We start from the raw sequence: 13556 nt of genomic DNA, 5'->3' as shown, positions 1-13556 counted from the left end.
TGATTAGACTAAACTAGAGTAGAGTTGAAAAATGAAGAATTTATCAGGCTTAAGTATTTGAGGAAATGTTAGAACTCAACTAATTAATGTGAGTTTTTATGGTTTTTATTAAACAACTTTGGACATGTGAGCACACAATTGTTCATATTCATTTGATGAAATCACTTAGAATACATGATCCAGAAAATAAATTTCCACAATAAATGAACCAAATGAAAATCTCTCTGTATCGTCCTTTGTTTTCAATGTTAAAAGTTGATTAAAACATGTTGAATTCAGATGATTGTTCCTACTTTTCTTTTGAAATGCATCAGCATTGAAATCAAATCAACTCAGTGGAAAAAACTAAAGCTGATACTTGTGTGTTCTTTTTTGTTTCCATAATTCAATAATAGATGATAATCAAAGGGAATAAATAAAGCTGTGTTGTCAAGGATGGATTTCTTAATTACCAACATTTACCAAATGAACAGTTGATATTAGAAAAATAATGCAATTGCTACTGTCTTTTAATGTCCTTGGTCTTCACATAATAACCCCCCCCCCCCCCCCCATCATTGTGCCCCATCCATTTATTTAGATAATCTGTATTTGCCCTTTTCTCTTTGTGCTGTTTATGGTTATGTCCAAATGATCAAATCTTTCTCTCTTTTTCTCCTCCAGGAAAATTAAGACCAACTACTTCATCGTGTCTCTTGCGTTTGCCGACCTCCTCGTGTCGGTGCTGGTGATGCCGTTTGGTGCCATCGAGCTCGTCCACCAACACTGGATCTACGGGGAGACCTTCTGTCTGGTCCGGACCTCGCTGGACGTCCTGCTGACCACGGCGTCCATACTGCACCTGTGCTGCATCGCCCTGGACAGGTAGGACCTTCTGCTACTGTGACTTTTGTGTGTGCAGTATGTGTGCATCTGGAGGTTTGACTAAACCTGCACAGCATGTCACTGGATTCATCACACAGACATAGGGGCCTTCTTAGATAGTAAAATTTCACTTTAAAGTATCTACAATGTAGTCAAAGGGAGCTGATATAACATCAGCACAGATGATGTTTCATCTGTTTACTGTTGTCCTCATGGATTTTTTATCTGTACACACTAAAATCTGCTGATTGGTCAACATAGCATGGACTACTCCTGTACCATAGCCAGAATCCAGAGCACTTAGCAGACTGAAATTGGCAGGCAATCTCTGCAAAGCCTAAAACCGTCTGTTAAGAAAGTTTTAAACTGTAACTTTCTTATTTGCAGCACTCTGCAGCAGTGACATAAAAACAGCACGTTCATGTTTCTTATCATCATAAAAGTAGATCCTGGAGTGAAACACTGTTCTATGAACGCCTTCTAAAGCTGATCAGGTGCAGAGCGCTGTGTGACGTCTTCTTTTTAAAGCACTGCCCTTCATTTTGACAGCTCTGATATTGACTCGAGGGAGAGCACTTCCACCCTGATAGCAGGGACTGTGTGAGAATGCAGACTGGATAAATTTGTTTTATTGGTTCTGCAGCCGCTCTGATGGAATTCATTTTAACACAGAGGACAAAAAAGAACACTTTGGCATTTACAGCACCTAAGAAATTTAGCTCTGCAGCAGACGTAAACAAAACAGACAACTCAAACTGCAAGAATGCACAGAAAGTTTTTCCTTCAGGCTCCTAAAGTGCACGAATGCGCTGTTTACAAGTCCAAGAAAATTATTTATTGGGATTTCTAGTTTCCCATTACCTCACTTATTCTACCTAATTGTTTTGGTATTCAGCATGGTTAATGTGGAGATGAACTTACCCTCAAGAGGACTGTCAAGTCTGCAGGACTGTACTTTGTCAAAATGTGGGTTGTGGAAATAAAGGGGGTAGTGTTAGGTTAAACTTGCACCCTTGGCTAAAGGCTTTTCAGTGTTGCTGCCACACTATTTCAACTGCAAGCTCAGGAACATTTCAAAATTTCAAGACCCCATAAAGTGAAATCCAAAATCTGTGTCTTAATTTACCAGATATGTTGGAATATGGTTGCTGTAAACACATGAAAACACTGAGATCCTCATGTGACTGAATTCTGGATTGTGACTGTTTAAAAGTTTTTCACCTCTTGACTGGCTGGGTTCAATTTAGGTGAGGCAAATGCACCGCTTTCCACATTATTAAGCAAATGACATTTTTCTCTTGTTTTCCAAAATATCAGTACAAATAACAGAGTATTTCTCAAGTCATCAGCCATTAGAGAATAACAAATGTTTTTGAACAAACTTCATTATGATAACCATTTAAAAAAAAAAAATAAAAACCCCAAAATGCACTTTTCCACATTATTAAGCACAACAGAGTTTTGAAACTTTTTTGGTTGTAAAGAACTGAAAATGGTCATCTGTTGAATTTGCAGCATTAGGAGGTCATATTTACTGAAATCAAAAGTTTTTTCAATCAAAAACATGTTAATATAAAGATCACTTCTTTGATATCACCTTCACTATTCTTGCATCCATTGAACTTGTGAGTTTTTGGAGAGTTTCTGCTTGAATATCTTTGCAGGATGTCAGAATATCCTCCCAGAGCTGCTGTTTTGATGTGAACTGCCTCCCACCCTCATAGATCTTTAGCTTGAGGATTCTCCAACGGTTCTCAACAGGGTTGAGGCCAGGGGAGGATGGGGGCCACACCATGAGTTTCTCTCCTCTTATGCCCATAGCAGCCAATGACACAGAGGTATTCTTTGCAGCATGAGATGGTGAATTGTCATGCAATGAAGATCATTTTGCTACCGAAGCCACTGCTCTTCTTTTTGTACCATGGAAGAAAGTGGTCAGTCAGAAACTCTATATACTTTGCCGAGGTCATTTTCACACCTTCAGGGACCCTAAGGGGCCTATCAGCTCTCTCCTCCTGAAACTGGCCCAGAACATGACTCCGCCCCCTCCTTGCTGATGTCACAGCCTTGTTGGGACATGGTGGCCATCCACCAACCATCCACTACTCCTCCATCTGGACCATCCAGGGTTGCACGGCACTCATCAGTAAACAAGACTGTTTGAAAATGAGTCTTCATGTATTTCTGGGCCCACTGCAACCATTTCTGCTTGTGAGCATTGGTTAGGGGTGGCTGAATAGTAGGTTTATGCACGACTGCAAGTCTCTGGAGGATCCTACACCTCGAGGTTGATGGGACTCCAGAGGCGCCAGCAGCTTCAAATACTTGTTTGCTGCTTTGTAATGGCACTTTAGCATCTGCTGTCTTAATCTGATGAATTTGTCCATCAGAAACCTTCCTCATTGTGCCTTTATCTGCACGAACCCGTCTGTGCTCTGAATCAGCCACACATTTCTTCACAGTATGATGATCACAATTAATTTTTCGTGAAATATCTAATGTTTGCATTCCTTCTCCAAGGCATTACACTAGCCTATTTGACACTTTTCGGCAGCAGAGAGATCCTTTTTATTTCCCATATTGCTTGAAACCTGTGGCCTGCTTAAAAATGTGGAAAAGTCCATTTGAGGTTTTTATTTTTATTTTTTTAATTAATGGTTATCATTATGAAGTTTGTTCAAAAACATTTGAATTATGCTCTAATGGCTGATGACTTGAAAAAACTCTGACTGTCATTTGCATAAATATTTTGGAAAATAAGAGAAAAATGTCATTTGCTTAATAATGTGGAAAGTGGTGTATGTGTGGAATGACTCTGCCCCTGATAACTCTACAACTATATAAAATCGCAGTGAAGCTGATCTGCATGGGCGTAGCACAGAGGGGAAAAAGGGTAGGGACTACCCAGGCCCACAGTAGGGAGTGGCCCTTGGGAAGCCTGCAATGAAAAGTGAGTTTTTATTTATTTATTCGTAGAAACAAATGTCATTATTGAATCAAAAGCAACTAAGCGAATCGGTCAACAGACTGAAATTTGTATCAAATACAGAGAAATAAAATACTGGAGGGCCCCTGCTCTTCCTGTCCAAATGGTATAGTCCAGTGCTATGAAATAATGCATGTAAATTAAATGCAACCGTAGTAAAAATATTGCTCATACACCAGGATATTATGGATCTAATGCATGTAAATGCATGATATTTGTAAAAATTATGCAACATTTGTTGCTTGGCTAGCCAGCTAAGGGGGGGCCTATGTGATTTTCTTTCTGGGGGACTAAATCCCTAGCTACGTAGTCTGTTGATAGCTGATGTCACTGCCTTTATTGAAAGTTAACAGTCAGTTAAATGTTGTTTTATTGTTCATTGTGAGGTAAATTTGCAAAATCTATCAGCCACAGTGGTCTATGGATCATTTAAAGCATCATAACAGAGGTTAATGGCCTGAGTGCTCTTTTTCCATTCAGATTCTAGCATTTTTTTTTTTTTTTTTTTGGAGGACCGTATTAAGTGTCTCAACAGACACGCCCACACCATCCTAGAGCAGATTTAAATGCCTAATTTTTCATGATTTTGAAGCTTAATTTTATAAACCTGGAGATGTGTTTTTCAATTCAACTTTCAATTTAATTTAACTTTATTTATAAAGCACATTTCATACAAATGTAGACTCATTGCACTTTACACAAGATAAAAACAAACAGTAAAAGCACCCCACCCCACACACACGCATACACACAGAATGCACATATACAATACAGCTTCTGTTGTTCTTTCTTTCAGGACAACATATCCAAAAATGCAAAATTCTGCAGGTCTAACAGTTAAAGGCATGAGAGAAAAGCAGTGTTTTCAGACCACTCTTAAAAGAGCTTAATGTGTCTACACCTCTCAGGTCAGCCGGCATTTTGTTCCATAAGACAGCACCGTAATAACTAAATGCTCCTTCACCAGATTTACCTCTAACTTTAGGTACATTGAGGAGGCCCATTTTAGACTGAAATTTGACCTGGGGGTTCATAACACAGTGAGCTGGCATACAACAAACCTAAATACAGATTTATTTTCACTTTAGGGGTCTTTAAATCATCTAATCTTATCTATACTCAACTTCTCAGCCTATGATGACACTGATCATTAAATTTGACAAAAGACTACAATTATAACTGCTTCGTGTTTCAGCCAAAGCAGTCTCCTCCAGTGTGGCTGGAACTTGTCTTTTTTTACCCTCTGTCTGCCTTTGCTCTCCTGGAGCCGAGTGCACCAGCTGGGTGTAAATAAAGTCGGTCTTATCTCTTACATCTGACCGAGCTACGACTGACTTCCGGGCTCAAATCTGCACAAAGTGCACCAAGCCTTAGCCTCACTGAGAACAGCTGCAGCTGCACCCAGTCTTGTCTTGCTATATTTACAGGTGCAAGGCTACGACCATGTTGATTTTTGTTGATTTTACCAAATATTTACTGAATTAGAATCCTGTTTCACAATTGTACATGCCCTGGTTCGTGAGATTCAAAATAGATTTCGAAGTCCGTAAACAAGGCGTGACTGTGTTGGGAAGTTTCTGTGATTATTTCTGTTGCTCGCTTGCTTCATCCTGTCGGTGTCTTTTGTGTTTGGATGCTGCAGCCTGGGATGTAAGAATATCTGAAGCAGACAGAGCCAGGCTTATCACGCAGACAGCTGGATTACTGCCGCTCCACAGTGCACAAATTGAAAGAGGTGTGGGCTAAAGTCAAAGTCTTATCGGTGTTTTTTACACTTCCAAAGCTGATTTGTGTTCACTGGTTTTTTTAGTAAATGTGCAGGAGAAAATTGAAAATGCAGAACAAAGGTTTTGTGTTGTGGTGAATAAAACTGTATTTGTCCACAGCAGTTTAATCATAGGACTGTGTCCGTATAGATGCTGAGGGACTATTGTGCTGGGGTTTTTTTCCATCTTGTTTATCATGCCTTAATAGCATGCCTGCAAAACAACACAAGGAAATATCTCAAGATGTGCACACTCATCCTCTACAACCTTGCCTTGAGGTGATAAAACAGCCTGGGTGGAGATTTGAATATCTAATGACTGTTAAAGTGAGCTACAGCTCACATGTTTAGTTTTAACAGCCACAAACACAAAACCATCCTCTGATTTGTCTCTAGAAAGTGAAGAAAACATACAAAACAAATGTTGTTTTGCCGTTTAGTGAATACGCCTGAAGCCTGATTTATGCTTCCGTGCCGCGTCAACGGCGTAGCTACACGGACCTCTATGCCGTAGCCGGAGGCGCACCTTCAAAAAATCCTAACTACACGTCGCGGCGACGTGGACTGCACGGGCTGTGGTTGGTCCACTGAAAACGTCATTCACCCGTTCTCAGCCTTGACTCGTTTAGTGGTCGTACAGACCACCTCTGCAAACGTCTTCCCGGTCACCTGCGCTTCAACATTTGCAACAAAAGAATTTTTTCATTGATATCCATGAGCTCCAACTCCAAACACACCTACTCTACCTTGGTCACCATTGTGACCAAGGTGGAGTGGGAGCCTGTGACTGGAATAAAAACAAGGATTCGGATGTGACCCCTCTGAAACCACACACACACTCACCCCCCTAGCAGGATGGCGATGAATTGCAGAGCAGCGCGTTCCCTCGACGCAGAACTTCAAATGGTCAATGACACCATCGATGTGACGCAGAAGCATAAATCAGGCTTTATGAGGCATCAATTTTAGAGTCCTCAGCTGAATACTACAAGTATTGCTGAGATGAAGGCTGCAGAGGTTGGTGGCGTTGTGCAGTGCTGGAAAGGACGAGTGTTTAGGGTTTCCATGCTGCAGGGGTGAGTCTAGCAAATGGAGCTTGCAATATATGACAGCCTGCATAACAAGCCATGTCCTGCTCCAGTTAGAATTTGTCTGTCTTTGAAAATGATTTGAAATACTTGAGATACGGTCTGCATGGCGGTGGACCGGTTAGCGCTGTTGGCTTACTGTAAAAAGGTTCCTGGTTCGCTTCCCAGTCAGGGCCCTTCTGTGTAGGGTTTGCATGTTCTCCCCGTGCATGCACTCCGGCTTCCTCCCACCACAAAAAACATTCTCATGAGGTCAATTGGCGACTCAAAATTGGTCATAGGTGTGAAAGTGAGAGCCCTGTGGTTGACTGGCAAACAGTCCAGGGTGTTTCCTGCCTCTCGCCCAACGACAGCTGGGATAGGCTCCAGTTTGCTTGCAGCCCCGATTGGGATAAGCAGAGCTGGATGTCCTTGCATATTTCCAGAGGCATACACCAAAGGCTACACCTTTAAGGCTGAGGGTTGCTACCAGCCCCTGGTCGTGCTGTGGATGCCCCAAAGGAGAAAAACCACCAGCGCTCTCCTGGCATACCACCAGGGGTGGAAAGGCCCAGACAAAGACACTTTTGAGCTTGACCTTGGCTGCCAAGTGGCATACGTGTTGAGCTTGACTCTGACCACCCCAGGCCCAGGTTTGTGGCCCGTTGGTCTCAGTGATGAATCCTTGGCACCCTGCATGTATAAAGCTTATGCACATGACTGTAAATGTTTGTTCAGTCATGTATTTTTAATTTACTTAAAAACAAACATAATGTAAGGTAGCATCATATTATGAAGTGTTTGCTCGTACCAAGCTGCCAGGTTTCTGACTGGCTTTAACAGGAGCGGCTATCATCATCTCAAGAGTTTCCCTTTAATATGTCAAATAAGTTGTGAAGTGTCAGAGTGTAATTACAGGTTTTCAGAGCATTTAAGATGAAGTTTATGTTTATATCAGAAACCCAACAGACAGACTGAGAGAGCCTGAGTGTTTCTTCATGAAAAACTGCAGGATGAGACGGAGAATTAATGAAACTGTCGCTCAAATCAGTCGCACCGAGAGCGCCTGGAGTCCTGAATGGCACTGGGCACAGATTAAGTGTCTGTATGTTTGTGTTCTGCTGGATATTTAAAATTTCAACAAACACATGAAAACACTCATTTTCTCTAGAGCTACATAAACAACGGCAGCAAGATCAAAACAAGCTCTGGCAGATTTTACACTAATCCGCTTTCTTTACCAAAACTTGGAACCAAAATCATGTTCAGTTCAGAGTTCATCTTTGTGAGGGAGAAAATACAGAGTAACACACAAACAGGAGAAAGGGCTTTATTCTCCACACAGAGCATTTTAGTTGTATTCGGAGGGTTTTTCTTTCATTTTTCCCTAATCCTCATCCATGCAAATTAGCAGTGGAAGAAATACAAGCACTTGTTTACATGCTTTTTTTTTTTTTTTTTTTTTTTTTTTTTCTTGGTGAATAGCATTAAAGAGCTGTGAAAAATTGCTGTTACTCCAGACAACAAGGTCATTTTTTCTGACAAAAGAAATATAGCACACGCTGAGGGTTGTATAACTTTAGCTGATTATATTTTGCATGATTGGGCACCCACCGAGAAGGAGCACAAATGTTGTGTTGTAATCAATCAAGAGCTATGAGTCTCACAGAAATGTTTCATACTATAAAGCCAGGTAGAGACTGATGGACACTCTTCCATCTGTTAACTACGCTTTAAGGATGTTACCTACTATTAAAAAAAAAACAATTCTGACAGTCCAAGAAAGTTGGGGTACTGTGTAAAATTCATATTTAAAACCAAAATGCCAGACAAAACCAACATATCTGAAGCTAAATCTGAGACATTTTACTATTTCATGAAGATACTAGCTCATTTTAAATTCAATAGCTGCAACACATCTCAACAAAGTAGAGAGGGGGCAAGAAAAGGCTGGAAAAGTAAGTGGTATCAATGAAAACAGCAGGAGGAGTGTTTTTAAACTAACTAGGTCAGTAGCATGACTAGAGAGTCAGAGTTTCTTGAAAGCAAAGATAGGCAGAGGTTCACCAATGAATAGGAAAATTCACCAATCAAGGGAGAAGGCCGAAGGTCAGTATTGGGGCCCTCAGTCGATATTGCATTAAAAACAGGCATGATTCTGTACTGGAAATCCCTGCATGCACTCAGGAGCACTTCCAGAAATCTTTCTCTATCAACACTGTTTGCTGTGTCATCCACAAATGCAAGTTAAAGTGGTATCATGCAAAGAAGAAACCATATGTGTACATGATCAATGGCCCTGCAGGGTTTGCGCTTTCACCAAAGACATGCTCAATGGGTTAATTGGTGACTCTAAATTGGAGTGAGTGTTAGTGTGCCGGCCTCTCTGTCTCTATACATCAGCCTTGTAATTAATTGGCAACTGGTCCATGGTGTACTCTGCCTCTCGCCCAATGACAACTGGGATAGGCTTCAGCCTCCCATGACCCCTAATTTGATTAGCTGAATAGAAAATGGATGGATGGATGAGGCTGAATGGAAAACTGTTCTGTGGTCAGATGAGTCAAAACTCGAAATTAATTTTGGAAACCACCGACAGAGGGAGAGGAACCATCCTGCTTGTTATCAGCACACAGTTCTAAAGCCTGTATCTCTGATGGTAGGGGTTGCATTTGTGTCTATGGCATGGGCAGCTTACATGCCTGGAAAAGCAGCATCAATGCTGAAATTGTATCGAGGTTTTAGGGCAATCCAGACAACATTTAGTTCAGGGAAGGCCTTGCATATTTATGCAGGACAATTCTAATGCAATGACAATGACAATACTAAACCTCATACTGCATCCATCACAACAGCATGGCTTCACAGTAGACAAGTCCAGTGTAATGATTGCCTCTCTGTGTACTGTTTCTTTAAATGCTTTTGGTTACTATGGTGATGCACATTGGCGTTAGGACTTAATCTGTACACATCAAGGTCAGATCAGAGATGCTCCTGGGATTGATATGCTGCTTTTGTTTCTAAGTTGGGACTCTAAAAATTTTTCTTTGTTTTTACCTTCACAAAAGTGTGCTTATTTGACCTGTGAAGAACGCCTGAGCATTCCTGCAAATATCAAACATGCATTGTGACAGTAACAGGTTGTTTCGAGTCATGTTTTCAACTCTGTTGACCTGTGGAGACCCTCCGGACCACTACACCAGCTGCTGAACTGCAGTGTTAATTTTGACAGCTATTTTTAACCTTAGTCTTAGTTTTAGTCTTTAAATGAAATGCATTTTAGTTTTAGTCATATTTTAGTCATTTCTATCCTTTTTAGTTTTAGTCTAGTTTTAGTCAACAAAACACAAAACATTTTAGCCTAGTTTTAGTCCATAAAAGTCCTCACATTTTAGTCTTTTCTTTTAGTCCAAGTATTTTTTTTTTTCTTGCCATAATCTGGTACCAAATCATGGTAGTGTGGGCTTCCTGCTTTCTACAGCTGAGGGGCAGAAAAGTTATGATTGTGCTGCATTTTGACAGATTTACCCACAGTGGAGAAATATCCCGGATATTAAATGTCTGACGAAAACTACATTACATTTAAGTCTAGTTTTAGTCATCTTGATGAAAAGTTAACTTAGTTTTTGTCAGTTTTGGTCATCACAGATCTATTTTTGTTGGTCTTAGTCTAGTTTTTGTCATGGAAAAAAAGGCTGTCGACGAAAAGTTTTAGTAATAGTTTAAGTTGACAAAATTAACACTGGAACTGGCCTGCCTGCTGTCCAGACCTTTCACCAATAGAAAACATTTGGAGCATTGAAAAACGACAGTAAAGTAGATGCTCTGCTTTTCTATATGGGACACAAATGACCGGTGGACAAACTTCAGTCAAATCTTCCTGCTGTGAGAGGAAAGTTTAAACAAGCAAAAGCAAGCATCTTTCCTGTAGGTTTACCTGAAATTTCTAGAAAATCTGAAAACTCGTAGGTGTGAAAAGGGGTGTAAATGAAGAGCAAATGGGCAAATGACATATTTTAGAAATACAATACCATTGATTCCAATGATCATTACATGTAAATATGTACCATGCAGCACCATGCCATGCAAACCTTACTGCTATTGCACATAAGATGAGGCCTACAATATGCATGATGTCTAAAAAAGAAACATGAATCTACTTATATGTGCAAGTCTAGATTGAGTTTTAGGAGAAGTTACTTACAGCTAATGGTTAACTAGAATCTAGGTCCCACCAAATTTACAGTATCCTGTCTAACAGTGGTTATCTATTTGGTTTTAGTAGTTAGTTACCTATTTATTACCTTGTAACATTGTCTGTTTTTGTGTACCTTATTGTAAAGGATGACAGTTCTATCACCTTTCTAAAAACATACCAAGAGCTCAGGTTGTTTCCTCTCTGGAGGATTGTCTGCACATCTGTCCTTGAGACTTAAACAAGTTTCACAAACCAGAGGGGGAGGCCAACCTCTAAGTCACCTTAGTGGTGAAACCCAGGAGGAAAGGAGCACAGAAAACTCTGTCTCCAGCACCGTGTTCTGCTATAAGCTCGCTGTAGTAATTAAAAGTGACCAGGATGAGATTATGATCCTTTTTGTCTAGTCAGAGCTTTTCCTCTTAACGTGTCATTAAAACATGCTTGAAGTGAAACGTGAACATGACAGGAACATTAAAATCTTGGGCCCTGATGAATATTTCACCCTTGTGCAACTTCTGCAGCCCTGGCAAATTCCAAGACTGTTAATTGACTTTTTTTACTGCATAGAAAGACATTGAACTATTATGTGCAATCGTCCCAAAAAAAACTGAACAATGTAGAATGGATTTGAAGTGTCAGCAAAAATTTAAAGTTGCATGATTAAGAGGTGAAAGAGCTTTAACCTGGGCCCATCAGAGCAGAACCCCCACGGCTGCTCCTGTTTAGTCCTCTTGTAAGGTCAGTGTGTTGGGTCTTAATTCTCAAAGTCAGAGAGGCCTGTAAGCATTTCTACCCCAGAGTTCCAGGTCAGAGCAAAACACACTAATTAGAGCTATCGAGTTCCTCCATAGGAGCATCGGGCCAAGAGCCTTGGGGGAGGGTATCGGGTTGGTACATGGAGGAACATCAGGACCTTGATTTCCCTGGACAGTTTGAGATTTAGAGAAACATGCAAATAATATTGTCTCCCAGCTCTTTAAACATTCAAGAGCTTTAGACTTAATAGTTTGGTTTATACCAGCCTGCTGCTGTTAGATCCTGGACAGCCTTAACAAAAGAAAAGTATTCTATCTTTTTCATTGGCATAAGTGGACAAAAGGAAGACAAAGGAAAGGACTTCTGCAGTAAAAGCACTCTAATGAAAATTCAAAAGAGCACAGCAAGACAGGAAAGAGATTGGAAAAGAATTTGTGAGAATATAATTGAAAGAGGAAAGTGATGAATTTAGAAATTATAATTGAGGAACAGAGGAAAAAAGAGCTCAAGTGCAACACATTGCAAACCAGATCTTACCAAAAAAAGTGATGTAAGATTTCAACCTTAAAATATACTTTCAAAGTTTATCTAATAGTACAGTAACTTTCAGTTCTGCTCCACAGAGCAGCTCGTTTACCAGTTTTTTGTCTGTGTAACTGTGATATTAGGTTATCCATACAGACTCACTGCAGTAGTTCACACAGCTGGAGGCCAAGCTGGAGTAGATATTGAACAGGCTTTTTAATATAGAATAGAGGTTTGTGATACAGGCTTGAAGGTAGTGACAGAACTGGATTTACTGCTGTTGGAAAAGTGAACGCAATACAATACAAACCAATAGTATAGTATGATGGTATGGTATGGAATGGAATGGTATGATATGATATAATAGGGTACGATTCAATAATTTTTTTTTCAGTGAGGAATATTTTGCCAAGAAACCCACATGGTTTATGGTTTTAATTATTTTCTTTATCAGCAGTTATTAATGAGCACTTATTGCTATTATTTATATTTGGAGATGTGACTGTTCTGGGATCCCCCTGCCCTTCAACGGGCCTACGTGGAAAGCACGCTCCTGCTGAGCAGACGTCAGTGACAACAGAATGGCACTGATTAAGTCAGAAGCAGAATGAAGGAGGAGCTGGGGTGGAGGAAGGTTGCAAAAACTGGCTTGCAGAAGGAGCAGCAAAGAGAGGCCAGGCTATAACAGCCTGAGTGTGATTAGCCAGTAGCATGCTTCATCTGGCTGTCAGCTGATGAGGGCTTGCGCAGGGTCAGCTGATTTCAATTATGGGGCAGTGCTGAGCTCTATGGCCTGCTATACTAATGCTATATGCTTGATTTGTACCTATGGGGAAATTTGCAATTTGGACTCTGCTTTGCACATTTTAGTGAGAAAAGTTTTGTTCTAGAGATAGTTGCAAGCATTCATTGACACTGGGAGGAAGTTGCCCCCCCCCAGGTCAGGCATCCCACTAATGCATCCTTCAATGGCCCACAGTGTCTTGAAATCACATTTTGTATCGGCCTAGCTCACTTAGAACTTCACCAGAGGTGAGTCAAGACAAGTGGAGCCTTTAACACATAGTGGAAAAACACTGACTGTTATATTTTAAAAGAATAATGCAATACTTTCAGCCTTGGTTATATGGCCAAAATTTTGCGTTAAATAGTAGATCACATTTATGTCATGACAGGGGCATGGTAGGAGAGTCGGTGTTTTCTCGACCAGAAGTCACGTGTGTCCTTAAGACTCAAGACACTTGACCCCAAATTGTTCCCACTGCTCCCTCAGTGGCATGCATTTGAATGTCTCCACAGCAGTCTCCACTGCATGAATGTGTGGTAACACGACTAGAAAAGTGCTGCACAAGTCCATTTGACCTTCTGTTTTCCATTTCTTCAGCGATGTTTCTT

General features: G+C 40.6%; 1 protein-coding gene across 2 annotated transcripts in view; it reads left to right on the top strand.

Moving 5' to 3' along the window:
- Positions 1–13556, top strand: part of htr4 (5-hydroxytryptamine receptor 4) — a 306239-nt gene that overhangs the window by 175340 nt on the left and 117343 nt on the right. For both annotated transcript variants that reach the window (XM_041797980.1, XM_041797981.1), the window contains exon 4: positions 664–864. In XM_041797980.1, the coding sequence (XP_041653914.1) occupies positions 664–864 (201 nt within the window). The remainder of the gene's footprint in view (positions 1–663; positions 865–13556) is intronic.

Source organism: Cheilinus undulatus, linkage group 10 (genome assembly GCF_018320785.1).
Source record: "Cheilinus undulatus linkage group 10, ASM1832078v1, whole genome shotgun sequence".
Lineage (NCBI taxonomy): Eukaryota > Metazoa > Chordata > Actinopteri > Labriformes > Labridae > Cheilinus > Cheilinus undulatus.
Note: the sequence above shows the minus strand (reverse complement) of the source record. Positions and strands in the feature narration are given on the sequence as shown.